Below are 24,313 nucleotides of genomic sequence, written 5' to 3'. Positions count from 1 at the left end.
ATCTCCTGGGAGTCCTCACTTTGACTCCCAATGGATTCTTTTGAAACAACAGGAGCCCTCCCCATTCTTGGAATACTGCTAGAGAAACTCACCACTAAAGACCTGCAAGTGCTGATTTAATAGACTAGTCACTAAAGAAATTGTTGTTTACTTCTGTTGGTTCAACAATTACTAGGGTGTGCTAAGGTCCCTTGTTGCTACTGTCTCTGCTTGCTCCCTGAGTTAGGACAAGCACAGTCTGTACACAGCAGCCATATTTCCCCATCCCTCTTGTCTGTGTGCCAACTCTGGGCTTCCCTGGCTGTATTATAAGACTCCCCAGTCATTTAAGGATTCTGCAAGGATTTCTACCCAAAGTCCATTAATAGGCTTATGGAAAATGTAGTTCAACGAATTTCCTTCAGGCTTTTTGTTAGCCCTAAACCTTATGGGAATATATCATCTGTCTACAATCCTCTTCTACATTGGTAGTAATGAAGGTTGGCCTGTAAAGTAGCAGAGGGTCCAATGTGGCTTTGTATTATAATATATTTCATATATTATATTTCCACAAGAATACCTAGTCAAGTTTGGTTGGGGTTATGAGGAATTGGTAGATGTCAAAGGATTCCTGGCTTGAGAGATGGACACTTAAAATTTGGTGCCAAGCACCAAAACTAAAGCAAAATTTGGAAAGAGAAACAAAAGGAGGGGTGTTTATAAAGAACTCTGAATAAAAACTATTTATAACTTTTGGTCTTGACATGCTTTCTCAAGGCCAGGCGGTTCCATTGTGTCCATGAATTGTTAGCACCATTGGTAGCACCTTACCTTCTATGATTAATAAACTTTAATGAGGAAATTAGAATGGGGTGATTTCTACAGAGCTAATGTTCTTTTTCAGTCATAACTTACTAAGTGGCCTATAATGTGATAGACTTTACTTAAAAGGTTCCAGACTCTACTCAGAAAAAGTAATGGCAGGGAAATGCCTTATGTATATAAATGGATATGGTGTTGTTCTAAAACAAAGGTTGGCTAGGCATGTGAGTATATTTTAATGATATACACTTGGATCTTAATCCTAAATATTATGGTGGTGTTTTCTTTATTGGTACTATATCTCAACCAGGTTTCCACTAATAAAAAAATGACTCTAAGTGAACTTGGAGATCATTTAGTCCAGTTCCTTCATTTTACAGATGAAGAAACTGAAAGCTAGAAAAGTGGCTTGCCTTAGGGAACACAGATTTTAAGTAGCAGAGCCAGTATTCTAACTCAGACCATCTGACAGCAGATCCCAAGTTCTGTTCTACCCCAGATTTTTACTGTGACATGCTATTAAAAATGTTTTTTAGGAAAAGATAATTTTAAAGACTTGAGCTTACATCAGATTCATATTCATGAAAGCTGATAAAATAGTGTCATTTTAGAAGAAAGGCCAAATTACAGAACCAATTGGAGTTTTATTATGTTGTTAGTTGAAAATGGGTCTCTGTGTCATCTTCCCATATAGATGATAACATAATTACAGAATCCTGGCACTGTAAATGACCTTAGGAGTCATCCAGCCCAGCCTACTAGAATAAATATACATCTGTCAGGATGGAATGCTTAAATTCCCAAATTCAGAAATTATTGTGTATGGTAATAAAGCAGAGAGAGGAGGAAGTGAAACTTTATTACTAATTTCAATACTTCAGAGATTCACTGTGAGAATGTCTTCCATTGACAAAGATAACAATCACATGGTACTTTAATAGGTAGAGGGTAGAAACTTGAATCTGTGATTTCAATGGTAACAATTCCATGATGCTTTAATAGGTAGAGGGTATGATTTCAATGATGCAGGAAACTCCCAGACAAAGAAACTGCCTCAACTGATGGAAGTCAGCACCTTTGCTACAATTTATAGAGAATTTCCTAGAACACTAAAAAGTCCAGAATCATAGAAACAGTATCTGGCAGAGGTGGGGCTTAAACCCAGGACTTCCTGACTCATAGACCACTTCTCTACCTCTATATGCATTGCTCTGATGTAAAAAGTCTTCACTCAGTGACTAACCTGATGCTAATTTATCCAGGAATGTTCCCTGTTAAGAAATGTACAGTTCCTTTGGGTTTTTTTCAAGTATAATCCACAAGAACTTTCAGATACCCCTCCATGTCATCTTGAGAGTGAGAGTCAAAAGTTAGTGGGACTTTATTGTACCTCCTTCACATATTACATTATAAAATTAGGCTAGAAAGGAAATAAAAATGATGAGGAAAACTCAACCCCCTTCCCTGCACTTGTCCACCCCTCTCCCATTTCTGTGTCTTTGTTCATTCCATTCCTTTATACCTAGAATAGATTCTTTCCTCATCTGCTGAAGTCCTTCCTTTCTTTCCATAAATCTTCCACCCAGCATAAGAGGTTACCCTCCTTTAGTCAGGTCCCAGTAGAAGCAGAACCCATAGCACTCCTGCTGAACAGAGGAAGGCTGGAGCAACACAATTCTACAAAGACCTTCTGCATAGCATACAGTCAAGCCTCAACCTTAGCAAATCAGCAATGCTTAGGCCTACAATTATTCTCTGTCCCAGAATAGGGCAAAAGAACTCAGTTCCCTTTAGAAGAAACTATCCTTTCACTGTGTAGAGTAGTGGTTGACTTCAACAGAGAAGACAGTAAACAGAGTTGCAAGCCTCAGGGATGATGAGCACAGATGTGAGCCCAGGGGTGCTGACATGGGGCAGCAAGCACACATATGGACTACCATGGTAACAGATTGAGGAGGCAGCAAACACAGATGTGGACCACATTGGTAGTAGAGGATGTTGAGAGGAGAGAGGCAGTAGAGACAGGTTCCAATAGCAATGGCCGAAGAGTAGGCACTGGCATGTACAGTAGCAAAAGGCAACTCCATTATAGTCTGTTGTTTAATATAAAATTGATTGTCTCCTCAACACTACTGCTATTATAATACCCAGGGATAATTGTACAACTCTTCCCCAAGGAAGGTTTGGAGGACCAAGGGATGGCAAAGTCTTCTTTGCCAGAGATATATTCAAATGATACCTACTTCGTGTGGGTGATTCCTAACGCTCTTTTCTGGGCCCTCTTCTCCCCCTGTATATTCGCTTGGTGATCATTCCAGTTCCTATGTATTGAATTATTATCTCTACATAAATGATTCTCAGATGTGTTTATCCAGCCCTAACTTCTCTCCTGACCTGTATACAGTCTTGCTTCTCCATTTGATTTTCTATCGGACAACTCAACTGGAGGTCCTGTAGTCATCTTAAATTCAATGTGTCCAAAACCAAACACATTATCCTTTCCCCCAAACCTTCTTCTCTTCCTAACTTCACTCTCACTGTTAGGAATACTACCAACCTCCCAGTTACCCATGCTTGCAGTCTAGGTGATCATCCGTGATCAGTTTATTCTTGTAAATGTTTAATAGCTCTTTGGGAGAATGGGGTGGGTAGGAATACATGAATGACACACTTTAAAAAAAATATTTAATAAATTTATTTGTTTTCAGTTTTCAACATTCACTTCCATAATTCTTAAATTCTATCACCCTTCCTTTCTCCTCCCTCTTCAAGACGGCATGCAATCTTATATGGGTTTTACACATAGATTCTTATTAAACACATTTTCACATTAGTCATGTTGCCTAGAAAAATTAACACGAATGGGAGAAACCATGAGAAAAACAACTGACACACTTTTAAGTTTAATCTCCATTATTAACATTTTCTCCATCACTGTCTTAGGTCTAAACAGTCAACACAACAATAAACCAAGCCCTGTCTATAGCCTATTTCCCAGATATAAATGCTTACATTAAAAAATTTAACAACCAACTCTAGCTAGATGGCTCAACTACACCCTTGTACCTTGACTCTTCACTTTCACTTCAATACGCAGTGTCTTGCATGTTCTATCATAACATTTCTTGTTATTTGCTCCCCTACCTTTCCCATCTGACATTGGCACTATCGCCTCCACTCAGGTATCAGTTATCTTCCTAAAACACAGTTCTGACCATGTCATCCCCTATTCAATAAACTCCCGATGGTTCTCTATTACCTCCAGGATCAAATATGAAATCCTTTGTTTGATTTTTAAAGTCTTTTGAAACTTGGTCCCTTTCAACATTTCTAGTCTTTTTATACTTTACTTGTCTCTGCTTACTCTGCTATTTAGTGACGCTGGTCTCCTTGCTGTTCCTCAAAAAAAAAAAAAAAAACTCTCCTTACTCTTTGTATTTTCAGTGGTGCCCCCACTCCCATGCCTGGAATTCTCTCTCTCCTTATCTCCACCTCCTGGCTTCTTGTAAGTCTCAGTTCACTTTTCACCTTCTGCAAGAAGGTCAGCTTCTTCCCTATGAATTTATCTCCAATTTATCCAATATTTATGTTATTTGTACATAGTTTGCACGTCAAGTCCCCTAGTAGATTCTCAACTCCTTGAGGACAGGGGCTATTTTTGCCTTTCTATATACCCCCAGTGCTTAACACAGTGCCCATCATATAGTAGGTGCTTAATAAATGATTATTGACATGACTTAAAGGCACAGCTCAGATACTCCTTACCCCATTCCTTTCCCTGCAATCTCAACTGAAACTAATCTCGTAAATTCCAAACAGCACATGGCTTGCCTTTGTATCCTAGTTATCTGTATTCATGGTATGACCCCCCCATTAGATTGTAAGCTTTTTGAAATCAAAGTCTGCCTCATTTTTTTGTTTTTTGTTCCTATCACTTAATAAGAATATACTGAATTGAAATGAATTAAAAGTCATATTCCTGGATTCTCTGGACCACATAAATAGAGGTCTGAGGTCTTAATTTACCCTTAATAGCATGGCTAATGGCCCAGAACTCTACTGAAACTCAAAAATTAGATTCTCACTGTACTACTATGCTAGGCACTGGACATCTAGCAAACATCCATCCATTAGCACTTCAAGAGCTATAAATAAAAGTGTTCCCAAGTGTTGCTTGCAGAATACAAACCAGCACAAGAGGCAAGCAGCACACTTTCCCCCTTGAAATCACTTCAGTATATAACAAAAGGAGTTAAGGCTGAAGTACTTCTCTTCATTTAAAATTCCTGTGGTTTCCACGGAAAGGACATCACCAGGGTAGTGTAATTTCTGAGAACTGTATTTTCCATGAAAGACTAGCAATGCTTCACAATTGAAGTCAATTCCTTCTGAATTCTAATGCTCAATAAGTTACAAAAAGTTGTAGGAAACATTTCCCCTCTATGTTGGTCATCTTACCTGTAGAGAAAAGTGTAGTAATTCAATTCAGCAAATATTTACTAACACCTAGTATGCATAAGGCACTGAAATACATACTGAGGAGATAAAAGTAAATAAGTGATACAGTCTCCAAGGAGATATGATGTGAATATGGACATTTAGGTGTGATAGGAGGGAAAATATGATAAGTGTAAAGAAGAAATTCAACTAAAGTCCTGTGAGTAGTTGAGGGAGGGAAAGATGTCACTTTCAGCCAGGGTGAACTTCATTGAGGAGGTGGCACTCAACTGAGTTGGCCTTCAAGAAAAGAAAGGATTTCAAAAGAAAATGAAGAGAATACATTCCAAGGATAGGAGATAACATGAACAAAAGCATGGAAGTGGGAGAAGGTAAGACAGGAATAAGGGATAGAAGAAAGTTCTGTTTTGACTACACCATAACCTGCATAAAGAGGAGTAATAAAAGGTATGGATGAAAAGTTAGGTTGAAAGATTATGATGGGTCTTTAAAATTTGATTTTTTTGTTTTTACATTATTTTATATTATATATTTATATATAACATATGACACATTTACACTTATATATTATACATTTATATTACTTTATATTACAAATACATTCCTCCATCCATTCCAACTCAGAGAGTCATCTCTTACAACAAAGGATGAAAATGAAAGAGGAAAAGGCAGTTCAGCAAAATTAACCAATTCTGATAATATATACAGTGTTTCCCATTCTTTCTCACATTTCTATAGAGAAGGAAGGGAGATGTGTTTTACATCTCTTCTTCATGAACAAGGTTGGTCATCATAATTATGCAGTGTTCAGTTTCAGTTTTTGTTGTTTACAATTGTATTGTTGGGATCATTATATGTGCTGTTTTCCTGGCTTTGCTTACTGCACTTTGTGTCAGTTTATACAAATCTTCTTATGTTTTTCTGTAGTCTTCATAATTTCTCAATAGTATGATAATATTATACTATGTTCATTTATTGCATTGAGGAGGGGGATGAATTGAGAGATATTGTGGAATTAGAATTCATAAGAATTGAAAATGATTAGATGCAATAAGTATGGAAAATGGAAGAATAAAAGATGCTGACTCATTTAGGAGCCCAAGTGACTGGAAGGTAGGCAGTGCCATCAAATGGAAACACAGACTTTAGGGGAAGGTATGGATTTTTGGAGGAAAAATGAGAAATTCACTTTTGGAACATTGTATTTGAGGTACTAATGTAAGTGGAGATATCCAAAAAGATCTGGGATTAGATCCTTGGGGAGAGAATAAAAGATAAAGATTTGAGAGACATTCCTTTAGGGGTGATAGATGAAGTCAAAAGAATGAATGGAATTTTCAAGGGAAGGAAAATAGAGAAGAGAAGGGAACAAGGGTTAGATCCTTTAGTAATACTCATTTTCAAGGGGCAAAAGGAAATTAAGAAACCAGCAAAGGAGTGATCAGAGAGATAGATGAAAAGTATAGGAGTGCAGTATCATGGAAGCAAAAGGAGGAGGGGTTTTTAAGATGGAGAGAAGGGTCAACAAATTTTGAGAATTATTCTGAATAATGAGCTTTCATGTAAGCTTTTGTGGCTGTACTATGCCTATAAATATTGTATGTACTTTGAAGTAAAGTTGAATATGTAAAAATGAGAGCTGACAAATTATGTTTTAAGTTTCAAGTAGTACTTCTACATATTACACAGTCAGTCAACAAGCAAGAAAATTGAGAGGTGCATGGTGAATATGAGCAGGTGATCTAGCACAAAGGAGTTGCTATCTAAATCACTGGAGAGAACTTCCACAGTGAAAAATTCTAGGTCCATCTGAGTATCTGAGCATTTCATTTGATTCTCACAGCATCATAACTTTTATGAGAAGTCATGCAAGGTTTAGTATCCCAAGTTTACAGATGAAGAAATTCAGACTAAGATAAAGGTAATCACAAAAGCAAAAAAAAAGATGATTGTCATTACATTAACTTGAAAAACTTTTGCATGAACAAAATCAATACAACTAGAAGAATGGAAAATGTAGACTGATTTTTAAAAATCATTACATCATATATCTAAGAAGAGTTTTAAATCAAGATATAAAGGGAACTAATGCAAATATAAAAGATCTTCTCCACAGTGGCATTTTATATATGAAGAAAGTGAGAGCCAAAGATGAAAAGTGATTTGTCACATGTCACTCAGGTAATAAGTAGTAAAGCCAGAATTCTAACATAGGTATTTTCTAGCTCACCAAGGAGTGAGCTGTCCTCAGTACCATGCTGCCTCCCTATGGAAATACATATCTAAACAACTCTGAAATCATGTCTCACACCCAACAAATTGACAAAGATGACAGAAGAGAAAAATAGTTAATGTTAGGACATCAAAAAGACAGTCACATTAACACATTGTTGGTGGAACTGTAGGTTGGTCCAACCATTCAGGAAAGTAATTTGACAAAAAAAAAAAGGAAGAAGACTAAATCTGCCCTTCAATGCAGAGATCCTACTGCAAGGCATATAAGGAGATTGATAACAGAAAGAAAGATGCTATATACCTTCAAAATTTCATAGCAACACTGTTTTTGTGATAGCAGAGAATTAGAAATAGTAAGTACCCATCAATTGGGGAATAGCTAAACAATGGGATATTGCTTTTAAAAAGGAATATGAAAAATTCAGAGAAACATGGAAAGATATATGAACTGATTGATATAGTAAGAAGTAAGCTGAACCAGAAAAACAATATGCCTAATGACTTCGGTAATGTAAATATGAAGAACAACTATGCTAAACACCATATGAGATAATGACTTGGTCCGAAAGAAGAGATGAGAACATGCACCTCCCTCCCTTCTTTCCAGAGGTGGAACACTGTGGATGTGGATCACTGACTTATCCCATCAGACTTGATTAATATTTTGATTAGTTTCACTCTACCCTTTTCTCTTTCATTTACGATGCTTATTATAAGGAATGGCTCACAGTATAGGGGAGATTTGAGGGAACCTATTTGGAAATAAAAGTGACAAAAAAACAAAAAATAGTTTTCATTAAAAAAAAAAAGATTCAAAAAGTTTAAGTGAACTATTAAAGATCACAAACTAGTAAGTGAGGAATTAAGCCTAGTTTAACTAACATCTAATTCCAGTGTGCATATCCCAATACAACATAGTATTTAGCTCTCTAGGAAATTGATTAAAAATGCCATTTTAAAAGAAAATACATTTTAGAGAATCAATTAGGCTTGTATTATACTGGTATAATACTGTTGAAGTTTTATGGTATAGCTGAGGAGATGTGATGCAATAGGAAGAACACTGGATTGTAGTCAAAAGACATGGGCTTGAGCCTGAGCTCTGCAGTTTACCAATTGGGAGACCTTGGTCAGGTCATTTTCCTCATATATAAAATAAGGATAATGATACTTCTCATAACTATCTCATAGGGCTAATTTAGGCAAGTTGCTTCGTAAACTGAAAGGCACAAGGTTAATTCCAGTTACTACTTATGCCTTATCTCAGTGTGTCTCAGTTTCATCTCTTATAAAATTAGGGGATTAGATTAGGTGATATTCAAGGTGCCCCCTAGTTATAAAAGCTTATGGGTTTTTTTAATTCATGTTTTATTGTTTTCACATATGGCAGCTGTACTCTGCAGGTATTGCCCAAAGATGATGAGTGCTTACTCCTTGAAAGTTAGAGCTTAAGCCAGTCCTAAAAAGCTACATGATCAGAAAGTGCACGCTAGGACATGTAGAGAATTAGGAGACCTGTGTGCTAAGCCCATCCTAAAGGGCTTTTGAACTATTCAGCTATGACTGTAAGAGACAAAAGCCACAACAGAAGCCAAAAGAGCCTGGCAATCAGAAGAATAACTAGGTAGAGGCTCAAGGCAGGAGGTACAGCAATGGAAGGGACTCCAAAGGTATAATACAAATCCCTCAATTTCCTAAGTTTAGGAGATCATGCCTGCGAGTGATTTGTATGCCCCCAATATCATAGTTCTTTAAGTTCAAAATTCATTTCATTTCTGTTCATCCGAAGCCTGTCTTTAATATTTCATTCTGTCTCTGTCTGACTGTCCTTCCTAAAAACATTTGGTGTGTCTGGCTTACAATTATATTTTCCTTTGCTTTCAGGACAGTGGATCAGGCGATAACAGCTGTGTTGAAGAAATATTACGGGTAGGAACTTATTAAAATCCCATCTATCATATTGTTGGGCATATAATCTAAATGGGAACAAAATACGAATTACCAGACTTATGATACCTTCCATACTCCCTATCCTTAACCCCTTAATTTAAAAAAAAAAGTTTATCATTACCTATAGCAATCATTTTTGTTATCTAGATAATGTTTTCTGTTATAAAACTTCTGGAAGGATAGGTACTACAGGATGCCATGGTTTCTTGGCAAAAATAAGGATGACCCTATACTAAATTTATCAGCAAGAATATAGGAAGATAGAATTATAAATGAAAATATATACTGTTGTTCACATTTGGATGCTTCCATTTTTCACACCAGTATTTAAAATCATCCTTTAATGGTCTGTACCTTTCAAGTGAGGCAGGAGCTGGCTTGGTATTTTTTCTCCTAAACTTAATTAGAATTGGTAGCACTCCAGTGAGAAGGTAGTGTTCAGCGTCTGATAAATTATTTTCATATTGTTTTGCATATCATTATTACCCTTATTACTATTTGTATTTCAGAACTCTTCATCACAGTCACCTTTATTTTGTGTACTCTGTGTGAAACAGTTTCACACTCACATTAGTCTAGGTTAGGATATGTTTCCATATTGAGTGTTTCCTTAAGTAGACAAACTTATAATCAGGGTGTCATCTACCACCCATATTCTTCACTCATATTTTCTTTTTCAAAGTAGTTACCTAATAATTTGCATTTCTCAGAAAGCTTATATTTTACTGGGCAAAACACCAAGACAAATTAGACCAGATGGCATGGCAAATCCCAGCAGGAGGAAAAAAACTTCATTTTAATATGTTTCTATCTTTTGGACATCATACACACTTTATTCTAGAATTGTTATTGAATGATAGTAATAGAGTTATTTGGTTTAGAAATCTACATTAGTAACCATGCTGTTCCCAAAAGCAGGTTTCTTTCTTGCAGATATTGTCAAATAATCATATGTCTCTCAAAGAGGCCAAATACTTTATTTAAGATTGATCTGTTGAGTGTCTTGTGATTTTTTTTCTGGCAGTTTAACTTAGAAAACATTTGTCAGAAGTAGGCAGGTCCTTCCCTCCTTGCCTTTTCTCCTATTGAAATATGTATTAAATTATTCCGTCTTCTACATTCAAATGTTTGTTTCAGTTTAAATTCAACCTGTTAATTTATCAATAAATATTTATTGAGTACCCATTAGGTGCCCTAAGACACCTGAATCTCTCTCTCTCCCTCCCTCCCTTCCCCTCTCTGTTTCTTTCTCTTACTCTCTCTTTCTCTCTTACTCTCTTGTTTCAATGTATTTATATCTTTGGAGACCAAAATATTCATGAATATTGTTAATAGGGCAAATACCCTTCCTTTAGCATTTCATGGTGTTTGTGCATGATATATAAAATACCATGAGAGATTAATTCTTTCCTTACCTTAGAAACAAAAATTTTTAAGTAGACTTTCCTCTTGTTCTCTCCCTCTCTTTCCTGTAAAACCTAGTGGTATGGTGGGAAAAGATCATTTCATCTTATTCTTCCATGTTTCAAAAACTGTTTGCAGTTTGACTAACAAATTCAGTAATACGTCCACCCAAAGTACATTATTTACTTAAAATAAAACAAAAAGTTCCCTATCATAAGATTTTAAAGTCATAGTTATGTTCCCAAAAAGTGCATTCTCATGCTTCTCAGTCACTGTCCACAGTACTGAACTTTAAATTTCCCAGTCTCATGTATCGTGCCATTCCTGGGTAACACCATAGCTATGCCAGTGCTTCTAACATTGCCATAGGGTCTAAGAACTTCCTAAATTAGAATTTTGTCAGGTGATAGTGTTATGATTATATAATAACAACACAGCTATTATACATGTATGCATATTATAAATATATATATTGCATATAACTAGATATAGATATGTATCTATATACTACTGTTTAACACAGTATTTTTCTATAACACTTCCGATAGCTACATGCTGTAGTAGCCAGAATCCAGGGTAGTAATAATAGCAAACTAGACCTTCTTGAACCTTCTCCCTATTTCTTGGTGATGGTATGGGTGATGTGTCTGGATAGAGCAAGTGCCACTTCCTAGGTGAAAGTGACAACTGACCCAAGAAATTGCATGTATGTGACTGTGACACTCTCAGCTAGGCTTGTGTTCTGAAATATTAAGATTATAAAATAAATTCAACTTGATGCAATCTACTCAATTCAACAGACCTTTATTAAGGGCATGTACAAGGCACCATACCAGCCAATAGACATAGAAAAATACCATAGTCTCATCCCTTTAAGAACTTACTTTCTATTGGACATTCTAAAAAGTGTTTTCTTTGCTACATTTCCTTTTAATGAGATTGAGAATTTTACTTAGCTTTAATTTGGTACTTTTCCTTCCTTCCTTCCTGCCATTTCATACAGACTGACAGTGCAGTTGTCATTCACAGCCTGATTTCAATATTCATCAGTGGAAAAGTTTTAACCTACTTCATTTTTCTGACCTGCACCAGTTCACCTTAGGGCATTTTGGTGGTATTCTGTTCCCAAGGACTCACCCTAATAGTGCTAGTCTTATTGTGAACCCACTATCAACTTTAGCCCTTCTATAGCTCAGAAAACCTGACCTTATACAGTCCACCAGCCTCGGCCTCCCCAGCAGCAAGGACTACAGGTGTGTGCAACAGGCAGTGCCCTGTTATTCCTGCTATTCATTCTGTATATGTGACCAGTGCTGTGAAGATGATTTATAGTGACTATCACCCTGTATATTCTTATATTTCTACCACTAGGACTATTATTTTATAAGTTATGGGCTTATTTTTATGGGGATAGTGATGGGTCATACAGATACCTCTTAAAAAGAAAAAGATTTCAGTTCACAGTTTCCACTCATTTTCTTTTCTTTTCTTTCGGAACCCACAGAGGAGACTGCATTTTGTCAATGAGTCACTGCTCATTAATAGAGTAATTGTGGTGATTGTGCTGTCTGGGCTCATGCTCCTTCTATTCATGATATCTAAGAGCCAGATGGGTGCCTCTGGGCACATGAAAATGCATATTTGATAACTAGAGTTATCGAACCTTTGCTCGACTTACCCTTTCTTCCATCTCCTTTTTGCTGATGTGATTACCTTAGAGTCATTTGAATCTAACAGTATGTTCTAAAACTTAATCATTTTATATCCTACTCTGTGTATTTTAATCATGGGACCTAATAAATCTGTGTGTTATTGCAAAATTCATTTAACCAAGGGAGAAATTATGTCTGAGTTCTGAGAAGATGGGAGATCAGGTCTTGAAGCCCTTATGGCTGACATATGTTTGCAACAGACAGTCTTCCAAGTTATACGATATTTCATTCTTAAAGGTTCCAGTGCTGTAATACTTAGGTGCTTTTTGTTGCATTATCCATTAACGTAGAATGGCATTGACATTTGTTCAGCAAATAAAATCTGTTTAGAGTTTAATGGGTTTCTGCAGCACTAGAATCCAGGATGCATAAGTTTCAGCCAAGACAGTTTTAGAAGGCAATTACAAAGTCAGACTAAGGGGTACAATCCATACAACACAGTATACAATCATGATAAAGACCAAGATATGAGCGTAACGAAAGGACTCTGGATAACAAAGATTCTGGATAGTATTTCAATGACAACATGGAAAGAGATCCTGGTGGTGATGGGGTAAATCCCTTTCACTTCTTTTGATGACCTAGGTGGCACTGAAACATTTTAATGGATTACCTTCTTAACCTAATGAAAAGTAATTTCCTTGAGAGCAAGATTTTTACTTTTCTCTTTGTAGTCCCAGAACCCATCGTAGTATCTGGCTGATAACAGACTCTTATTCAGATCTACTGATTCACTGATGAGCCCTCTCTCTTGCCAAATGCTGTTGATTCTTTCATCCTAGTACCTTTCAGGGTTGTCCCCTACTCTCCATTCATATTGCCAGTACATTAATTCAGCCTATTTCACCATTTCATCTGGACTAATTTACACTAGACTCCTAACTAGCGTCTCAATCTCCACTTTTCCTCTTCGCCAAACTATCCTATGCACAAACACTACGTTAACTGATTTTCTAATAGAACTGACCACATAATTCCCTACTGAAAAACCTTTGCTCATTCTCTATTTTCTATATCCTCTTTTAGGTTCTAGTCTTTCATTTCCCTCTACAAGTTAGGAATCTTTCCTCTATGTTGATATTCTGTTACCATCCCAAATTCAACTAGTCTAAAGCTAAACCTTCTCCACAAAGCCACCTCCTTCTTTTGAGCTTTCTGATTTTTTCACTGTTTTCTTTCCTATGTGCACAATCATACAACCTCACATCTTCCTGAGTTCCTGATCTTAGATATTTACTAGCCGTGTGATCCAGGGCAAGTCACTTAACCCTGTTTCCTCAATTTCCTCATCTTCAAAATGAGCTACATGACAAACCACTCCAGTATCTTTGCCAAGAAAACCCCAAATGGGGTCACAAAGAATCAGACATGACTTAAAACAACTGAATGCTACTACCACAACCCTCACAATCTTCTAATCGTCTTTGACTATTTCTTCATTGATCCCCATGTCCTATGTGTTTCTTCTTTTACAATGTTTCTCACATTCATCATTTCCCCTGCCACCACCAATCCTGGCCCTGATCCTCATTACAAGACTCTCTTAATTGACCTTCCTGTGCCGCATGTCTTGTGTTTCTATTCAGTCCTGCATACCATGGCCCAGTGGATCTTACTAAAGCATCACTTTCAGCATGCCACAATCTGGTCCCAAACTACTGCTACTGTCATTTTTCTCCCATTACTCCTTAATATGAACCCTCTGCAGTAGTCAAATTAATCTCCTCATTGTCCCTAGGGCAGTCCTGTCCTCATGTCTTTGCTCATGGCATTCCTTTTAAATGCAGTAAGTGCTCTTTCTGGGCATTACAATGTGTTCCAGTTGAAGTTTCACTTTCTCCATAAAATTTCTCCTAAGTACCCTAGCCCACAATGCTCACTCCTCTGTACTCCTAGAGTATTTAATTATCTGTGCACGTCATTCCTCTTCATGTACTCAAACTGATCTCACTGTTCCTTATACGTGAAACTCCCTATCCCATCTCTATGCCTTTTCACTGTCTGTCTCCCATGTCTGGAATGTGCTTTCCCTTTCCTCCTCTGACTCTTAGAATTCCTAGATGCTTTCAGGACATACCTTAAGCACTACCTTCTGATAAAGCCTTTCCTGATCCCCATTTCCCAATGCCTTCCATTCAAAAATCTCCTTGTGCATATATGTGTGTGTGTGTGTGTGTGTGTGTGTGTATACACACACATACACATATATGCATGTATGTGTATATATGCGTGTGTGTATAAATATGTGTGTGTGTGTGTATATATAGCTAGATATTCTCATCACCAATTTGGCTCTTAGTATATGCTGATTATATTGTTAGTTTTATTTTTAATACATTTAACTTGTCCTCCCTGCCATCTAGATTATAAGCTCCTTAAGTTCAAGTACTGTGTGTCTATTCTTGTGTATTCCCCGTTGCACTTAGCTTAGCACCCTGTACTTAGTGATCATTCATTCATCAAGAAGGCACCTTGGAGTCATCCAGTTCAATCACCTCATTTTTTAGAGAGGTTAAGTGATTGGCCCAAGGTCACAGGTAGTAAGTAGCAGGATTTAAACACTGGTCTTGTAACCCCAAATTCAGCGTAGGCAGTAAATAACCATTTATTGTTTGATTTCCCATTTGTGTTGTGAGGCAACATCTCATTTCAAAAAGAAGAAATGAGTGAAACTGAGAGGGTACTTATAGTGGGTGCCAGACCACAATCAGTCTGGAGTTTCTTTGACTAGTTCACGGTCCCCTGTAAATTCATTCATTTGTTTTACACAGCGTTGCTTCCATCAGGGAAGAGGAGTACCCGCCAAATGGCAAAATCAATCCTGGCATAAATATAGTGAAACAACCATACTACACCTCATTATTATCTTAAGTAAAATAAACACTCCAAGTAAAGCTAAAATAAAGGCCTAGGGAAACATCTGAAAAGGATATATGCTAGCAGGCCTCCATCCTGATAGAAAAGAGCACCATATGAGTAGTCAGAAAACCAGAGTTCTCCTCTTGACCATAATAATTACTAATTAGTCACCTTGAACAAATCATGTCACCTCTCTAGAGCTCAGTTTTAGCATCTGTAAAATGATGGAACTGGACTTGGTGACCTTTAAGCTGTAATATTTTATGATTACATAAAGGTAAGGAATGCTAACATGTTTATGAGTGGATTATGTAACTTCACAGGGCAGTGTGATTATTAAATAAAATGTATTTATCCTTCCTTCTCTCTTTTTTTTGATAGGGGTACATCTAGAAATGAATGGGAGGTAGATGGACCCTTAAAACTGTTTCCATCTCTAAATCTGTGATTTTCCACAGTGGGCACCATTAAATCTTCTTAGGTTTACTAATATCATTTGGTCCCACCATTTTGGCTAAAACATGGATCAAGAACCCAAAACATGGATTAAGAACCCAACATATGTATTGCAGAGGCAGCTATGGTGTGTATGACGTAGAGAGATGGCCACGGGGTCAGGAAAACTCAGATTTAAATCTCAGTTCAGACATAGACGGACTCTAATCCTAAGCAGGTCATTTTACCCTCCCAATGCCTGATATTATTCTCTAAGATTACAAATTACAGAAGGGTTGCTGTGTGGTAGAGGAAGTGCTGAAATCTTCCCCTGCCTCGATGAAGTAAAATATCTGATCCCTCCAGTGCTTTTTGCCCCGAATGTGCCTTGCCATGTGCTGGACTATGAGTGAAAGACAAAATAAATAAGAAATGATCCTTTCTCTCAAGAAGCCCATGGTCTATTAGAGGTTACCAAAAAAGTGATATTAAAAATAAGTTTGATACAAACTTGAATACATTAAGTATGCTAGAGTTCTGTGAGATAATTTGAGAGATAAGTACCAGAAGGATTAAGGGTAGGGCCAGGGGAAAGAGAAGAGAGGAAACATTTATATAGTGCCTACTATGTGCCAGGCATTGGGCTAGGCACTTTACAAGTATATTTCATTTGATCCTCACAACCGTTGAGAAAACTGAGGCAAACAGAAGTTGTGACTTGCCCAGGGTTACGTAGCTAATGTCTGAAGTAGGATTTGAACTCAGGTCTTCCTAACTCCAGGTTCAGAGTTTTTACCACTGCACCACCTAGCTAGGAAACCTAGGGAAGTTTTCATTGAAGAGGTAGGCTTAAAAGGATAAGGGTAAGGAGAGGGTAAATGACTTGCTTAGGATTAGATTCTGTGTTAGAGGTAAGACTTAAACCTGGCTTTTCCTGACTTCATGGCCATTTCTGTATGCCTTACACCACAGCTGCCTCTGTAATACATATGTTGGGCTCTTTACCAATGTTTTCTGAAGCTGCAAGGTATACCTATTAGTCAGTCGTAGTCAAGATGGTAAAACCAAATGATATTAGTAAACCTAAGAAGATTTAATGGTGCCCACAGTGGAGAAATCATAGGTTTTAGAGATGGAAACAATCTTAGGGGTCATCTACATCAACCATCAGAGATGTGCACTGAAGTGTGGGTAATAATATGAGCAAAGGTGGTACATTATAGGACATGTTCAGAGAATGGCAGTTATCTAATTTTTCTGAAGCAATATCGTACATGGCAAGAACAATGTGAGACAAAACTTAAGAGGTTCTGCTAAATTTCATTCCTCCTAAACTTTGGCATGACAAGAATCTCCACAAGTTCAGGCTAGGGTAGGATCAGGGAAACCCACAAACTATTCTATTATCTATCCACTTTGGTGTATGGACCAAGGTAAACTATGGCCTGGGGCATAGATTAGTTTGAAAGACATGCCTGTGGGCACTAGTTCTACTGTTTTCCATGACATATGCCATTTGGCACCAATAGTAAGTTCCAGAATTATTTGGAACAGAGGATAAATGGATGTTAACCCAAGTATATAAAAGCTCTGCAAGAATAAAATTTCTCAGTTAATAAAGAGTGGACTTTTAATTTTTGAAGAAGTATCTCTTCATGGTGAGCTGTTATCAGTTAACTGTGAAAGTATTTAGGTTTCCCATTACTGGAAATCTTAGGGGTTCTATAACAATTTGCTGACAATATTTTAAAGGAAATTCCTGATCAACTATGGTTTTATACTATATGACCTCTGAGATGATGTTTAAGAACTGAGATTTGGTAATTCTGATTCTGTGATTCTGTGAGTGTGCTATGGCTACACATGCAAAAAGTAACAAAAATGGGAGAAAATTTACATGGCAGGGGTGATGTTCTTCTGTTTAGTGATGCTATTGGTCCCATCATTACCGTGATATTGGTAAAAGGAAAGGAGGCCAGAAAATATTTTATGGGCTAAATGAAAGACAATTGTAGACTTCCTTCCAGGCTCTTTCAAAGGATCATATTCACAATTTCTTCTGGGTATACTTTGAAACTGGCTGTGTTGGGCTTTGACATAATTTGAGGGCATTAAACATACTCAAGATTTATTTTATCTGTGGTTCAAGCCTTGTAAAGTGTATCAACAATAATAACAAAAAGAAATGAAATGGTTGAAAATGAACTGGAGAGGTGGTTTTCCTTAGTGCCTTAATACACATGCTACGCATGTGGTCGGCACTTAATGAAACGCTTGTTGGGTGAATGAATGAAAGTTCAAATGCGGAGGAGGCACCTATTTATACAGAATAATACCTTTCAATAAAAGAACCTTCACATCTATGATTAGAGTGTGCATGATTTAACATAATACATGTCATCGGCATGTTTCATTGTGGTTTTCACAGCATTTGCCTAGTTCTTTTCCTTCCTCTAAATTTGAGTGCGTCTTAGTTTTCATGAAACCGAGAGCGTGACAGCCTCCCCTTAAGCCAAGTCAAGAATGGTAGGGTAGGTACATATTTAACATTTCTGTTGTGTTTTGCTACCTTGATTTCTTATTCATTATTATGTGTTATTTTTCTTCTCAATGTGAGATACAGTGTGGTATAGTGGAAAGGACCCTGAACTTGGAATCAAAAGACCCAGATTGAAGTGCTATTTTCTCCCTTTTCTCTATGTGTGAACATGAAAGAGTCACTTTCTTAAACCTTGATTTTCTTATGTGTATAGTAGAGATAATGAAAGCTGATTTTATTGTGTTCGAAAGTTTTCAAAAACACTTTTTATGTGCGATCTCACTTGATCCTCATAAAAGCCCTGATGAGAAAGCTATGGCTTATAAAGGTCAATAGACTTACTCATGAGCACAGGATTAGTAAGGATCATGAACTCAGATATCTACTAGCAACAGGTTCAGTATTCTTTAAAATCTGTGCTACCTGCTTACAATAAAATATGTATAAAATATTCAAAAGTGAGAGTACATCATTGGTCAGAGGATTATAAGAACCTTAGGTCTAGAATTAGAAGGGACCTCAGACACTGTATTATACAACCCCCTCATCTTACATATGAGGAAACTGAGGTGCAGTGAGTCTAGGAAACTTGCCCAGGATCACATAAGCAAAAAGCAGAGATGTGATGTTAATGTTCAGTCCACTGTTAGAAATGGTACCCCGTACATGTTTGTTGATCCTATGATCATTTCAAAGTGTGCCACAAGTGGTTCACCCAACCAGCTTGCCCACCAAACCTTCCTCACTTTCCCTTAATATCACAAGGTTATCAGTGGAGCACTGACTGTTGATTAGCTTCCCAACTCTTACCACATGCCCATTCCCCCTTCTTTTTCCAATCACATATTGATTTGATTACATTGTTTTATTGTGGTTCTTCATAATTCTTTATTTGTTTGGTGATATGGTCGCTTCACAGTCATTGTGTTCCCCTCCACTGCATTCAGAGATATTAATTTTTTTAAATTCTTCACAGACGATAATGTTCCATGATGCATAGCCATCCAACAACATAAGTACTGGTTTTGAAAATCTGGGTCTGTATTTCAGGGAGAACTTTTGGGATCATTAAAGGGGCTTTGAAGTTTACCAATATAATTCAGAACTCCCTTTTCCTCCTTTCTAATTTTGGGCCCAACTCATTTTCCATCTGTAGTACCTGTCCAATGAGTGTGCGTGTGTTCTGGAAGTTATTCAACTAACTATATGTCAGATCTGGATAAGAAGCTTATGGATCTTGTTTAGGCCAAACTGTTCGAAATGGCTGTGGTTCTTATCCAGGAGACTTTGCAGTATTCCTGGACTTGATGTTATCTGCAAAGACCTTATGTTTTATGAGAAAGCACTTTTCATTTTGCTGTGTGATATCAAATATTATATATGTGCATATGTACATATTTTTGTTTACCCATGTATGTATATGTACATTTATAATACATACATAGTATGTATTATTATACACACATATAATATACATATATTGTTAATATATGTACATATAATATATAGCACTAATACATATATGTATATGTACATTTAATGTTAATCCATGATTAACTATAAACTGAACACATATAATTTCTCATTGCCTTAAAAAACCTAAAATGTGTTAGAACTAGAAATTGTTACTGGTATTGCTATTCTTTAGATACATGAATAGATTTATCTGGAACACCGAAAAACACAGAGACATTAATATATGTCTTCAAGTAACATTATACACAAAATCTAAGGGTCAATAAAATTTCCCTTATTTTCAAACATACCAGGGATGTTCTCCTTGATCATTTTAGTTGTAAAAACAATTTGCTTATCAGAACATTTAAAGCCCCTATTCCTAGAGAATACTGCAAGAAAACTTAAACATTTTGTATCTGCTACTTGTATTTTGATTATCTTTCATGAGAAAGAGCTTTTCGCTTTGATACGTAATGAATAAAATGCACAAATTTAAGGAATCAAGGTAATGAATTTGCAGGGTAATTTTGTTAGTTATCATGTTGTTGCATGCACTGTGAAACAGTCCTAGTATGTTCTGCTTAAAGCTGTTCTAGTAACATTTCTTACGCATCTCATCAAAGAGGACTACCCAGGATAGCTTTGGGGGTGAAGAGGTATTTATAATACAGAAAATAACACCAAAAAATTCCGGTGAACTTCTACAAATTGCGGGGTGCTAAATTACAATGATTTACTGCAAATTGCTGTGGCACATGAACAGAAAAGTTTAGAATAATTCTCATTTTACAAAATGACAATTTTCTGAGGAAATACATGGAATTGAAGGGATAAAGACACTAAAAAGTTAGAATACTTGATAATAATCACATATTTTAAAAAGATTGTTTACCTGTGGTGCTGATAACGTCTTAGAATTGCAGAACTAAAAAGCTTTTAACAATCTAATTTTCTTTTTTTTTTTGCCATTAAATTTTATATGATGTTTTGCTGGTTCCAAGTACATTTGATTTACTTGTATATTATTCATCCACTTCTGAACTCACTCAGCACAATGAAATTTGGTTTAGGTTTTCAGCAAAGCAAAAAGCGGTTTGAACTCAAATGTTCGCTTCCATTAACTTTAAAGATTGGGAACATTTTCACGTACTTGTTTAATGGTGGTTTTATTCTGCTATTTTTAATGTCTTCTATTTAGAAACCCATGATTCTAAGAATATTATGAATAAAGAGATTAGAGCAGCAAGAATCTTAGCCAGGCCCTTTAGCCTTACAAATTCTGCCCTTTTTGAGTCTTCAGTATCTTCCAGAGATCATCTCTTGACTAGCAGAATGTTTTTAGATTGCTTTTACTTTGAGATTGACAGATTGAAAAAAGTAATCAGTCCTTTGACCATTCTTACAGTTTCCCTAAACACTGGCTTAGAACACATTTAGGGCCATAAGCTGCAAAAGCGTTGGCTTGCTTTAGTTTAACAAGTGAAGCCAGGCCTCTCCCCCCGCCCCCAACAGAAAAAACAGACTTATTTGTGTATATTAGTGGAGGGTTAAAGTGAAGGGGGTGGACCTATTACCCTCATAATTACATCTTTCTTATTTTCCTGTTAAAGATGGTGCCTTTAAGCTGTAGTCATTCATTGCAGCTTCAAACTCATTTTAGCATTTTTGAACGTATGTGTAAGCATACAATAAATCTTTAATTTTGTCCTGTGCCTACAGGCAAAGGCCCAGAGAGCCTTACTTACAGATTATTTTACACTTTTTATGCACATTGTGTTCCCTTACTTCTGGCCAAATTTCTGGAACCTGTTTAAAAATCTTCTAAAAGCAACAACATTTATCTTCCGTGTTCTATTATTATGAGATTCCCCTTCACATTGGTGCCTTGCCTCTGTAGTTTATTTCCAGTTTAAATTGTGTATTTTTTGTTTATGCATAGTTGTTTATATGTTCTCTCCCCCATTGAATTGTATGTCCTTGAGAACTATTGTATATTGTGTTTGTCCTTTGTTCTCAAAGAGGACCATGACATCAAGACAAAGACATGGCTTACAGTTGACTTTGATTTGAGTGAGGGAGGGCTGTACAAGGTCACCAACCTCACTTTCTTCTTCTGAGCCATCTGGGTCCAGTGGCCAGATACTCATCAGGACACCTAGAGATGGCCTGGGATGCAATGGGAGACCCTGGCCCTATCAGGCTAAGGTCTTATCGCATTCTCACCTTGAGAACTAGAAATGACTTGTACCTTTCTTTATATTCCTAGTGCTTAGCAAATTTACACATAGTAGTAATGCATGGCAGATGCTTAATAAATGCTTCTTAAGTGAATGAGCTGGAGCTGCTTAGACAGGTTCAATTGTAGATTATAGGATTATAGATAGAAGGGATTTATAGAGGCCATATATTCCATTCTCTTCTCCCCCACTCTCTTCATTTTTCAGGTGAGGAAACTGATGCCAAAGGACATTAAATGACTTAACCATTTATAGCTATAAAATGACTTTCAAGGAAATAATATAGCACAATTTACCACACCAGTTAATATGACATCGTTTGATGCTCACTTCAACACATTCAGTTTCTGAATCATTTTGCTATTAAATAACACTACATTATTTGACTTAAAAGATGTTTTGTCAATTCTCCCGATTTGCTTTTGAACTTCCATACATTATATTATGTTTGCAAAAGAGACCACACTTTAAAAAGTAATTAATGAACCTTTTAAACCTTTTAAAATTCCCTAAAATTGTTTGCAATGACAGAAAACACATAACCCTTAAAATACTCCAGAGATGCTTTTCTGCACAGCAACCTGCAAATAAGAATCCAGGAGCTTCAAAGGATGGTTCTTCAAATAAGGCAGTCATCCAAAATCACTATTGCAAACGTCCAGAGGGTATGGAGGAAAACAGCCATACTGGAGACTATCAGATTGCAGGTAGAAATTAGATGGCAACTGTTCCCTAAAGTCAGTGAGATTAAAAAAAAAAAACTCTCTGCTCTGCTCTACAAAATGCACATTTATCATTTGGCCTCTTGTAGTTTCCATTTCCTTGGTTTGTTCTCCCTGCCCCTGAGAAGTCAGTCATTGGGGAGTGGGGGAGGGAGAGAGAAGGCAAGAGTGAAAAATCAAGCTTTTTTTGGCAGATTTGCATATACTCATATATTATACATCATCTGTGTTGTTTGTTTTATGTGATATTAAGAGCCCACTGTGATCTAAAAAAAAACGGCTTGTGAATAAACTCTTAAATATTAAAAATAGGAGATTACTATGACTGGAGTCATCCACTAAGACCAGCAGCAGCCGAGGGTTAGTGGAGATGATTAATCACCTCAGCACAAAAGGAGAGAAAAAGGAGATTTGTTCAGAATAAGCAGGGGGCAGAATGTCAGCTCCAGGGGTGAAACAATTGTCTGTTTAATATTGCAATTTTTAAAAGACTGTACCACATCAAAAGCAAAACACACAGCTGTAAGAAAATGAAATGAGAAAGCATTAGGCAAAATATTTGTCTCAGTGGACAAATGTTTAGGAAATTGTATTAGTAAGCACTTTGGTTTGACTCTTTGAAAAAAATCACCTTTTTTCCCAGTGGTGGAGGGTCCATGACCACCTTGTTGTTGTTGTTCAGTCATTTCAATCATGTCCAACTCTGCATGACCCCATTTGGGGTTTTCTTGGCAAAAATATTAGAGTGGTTTGCTATTTCCTTCTCCAGCTTATTTGGCAGATGAGGAAACTGAGACAAATAAGGTTAAGTGACTTGCCCAGGGCCATACAGCCAGAAGGTGTCTGAGATCAGAATTGAACTCAGGAAGATGAGACTTCTGGACTCCAGGTCTGGCACTCTCTCCACTATGCCATCCATACAGTGTTATATTGGACCTCATGACCACCAAAAAGGATTGGGTCGTTTAAATGCAGTGAGACTTCGTCTCTTTGAGGAACAGGATCCTAAACATCCTAACTGAACTATAGTCTAAACCTCCAGTTACCTCCACAGTCTACAAAGGGGCAGTGGGGAACACAGACAATTCTGTACCTTAATGCCCCCACTATTTTTCAGTCATCATGGTGCTAGATGTATCCTTCAGCCCCTTCTCTTCAATTGTCGAAGGTGAATTAGGGTAGGAGTCTAGGTTAGGAAAGGCAAAGGGAGTTTTCTTGGAATCTCTGGCTTCAGTATATTATTGCCTGCCCCCTCCCCCTGTATGGGCCCTGTTGTGTACCTACATAAAGGAAAGCAGGAAAAGAAAAAGAATAGCCTCCTTACAACCAAGGTGTTTTGACTGTTAGGCACTACTTAAAGAGGTCTATTCCCTGAATGGGCATTATCTCACTCAGAGTGAGAATCTGGTAAGACCTTAACCTAAAATGGACAGGGTCTCCCATTGCATCCTGGGCCATCTCCAGTCATCCTGATGAATATCTGGTCACTGGACCCAGATGGCT

General features: G+C 37.0%; 1 protein-coding gene across 5 annotated transcripts in view; it reads left to right on the top strand.

The window, feature by feature from the left end:
* Positions 1–24,313, top strand: part of AFF3 (ALF transcription elongation factor 3) — a 651,407-nt gene that overhangs the window by 319,277 nt on the left and 307,817 nt on the right. For 4 of the 5 annotated variants that reach the window (XM_072616808.1, XM_072616807.1, XM_072616811.1 and 1 more), the window contains exon 5: positions 9,379–9,423. The exons of the other annotated variant lie outside the window; for it this stretch is intronic. In XM_072616808.1, the coding sequence (XP_072472909.1) occupies positions 9,379–9,423 (45 nt within the window). The remainder of the gene's footprint in view (positions 1–9,378; positions 9,424–24,313) is intronic. 5 annotated transcript variants of the gene reach the window in all.

This window comes from Notamacropus eugenii, chromosome 5 (genome assembly GCF_028372415.1).
Source record: "Notamacropus eugenii isolate mMacEug1 chromosome 5, mMacEug1.pri_v2, whole genome shotgun sequence".
Lineage (NCBI taxonomy): Eukaryota > Metazoa > Chordata > Mammalia > Diprotodontia > Macropodidae > Notamacropus > Notamacropus eugenii.
Note: the sequence above shows the minus strand (reverse complement) of the source record. Positions and strands in the feature narration are given on the sequence as shown.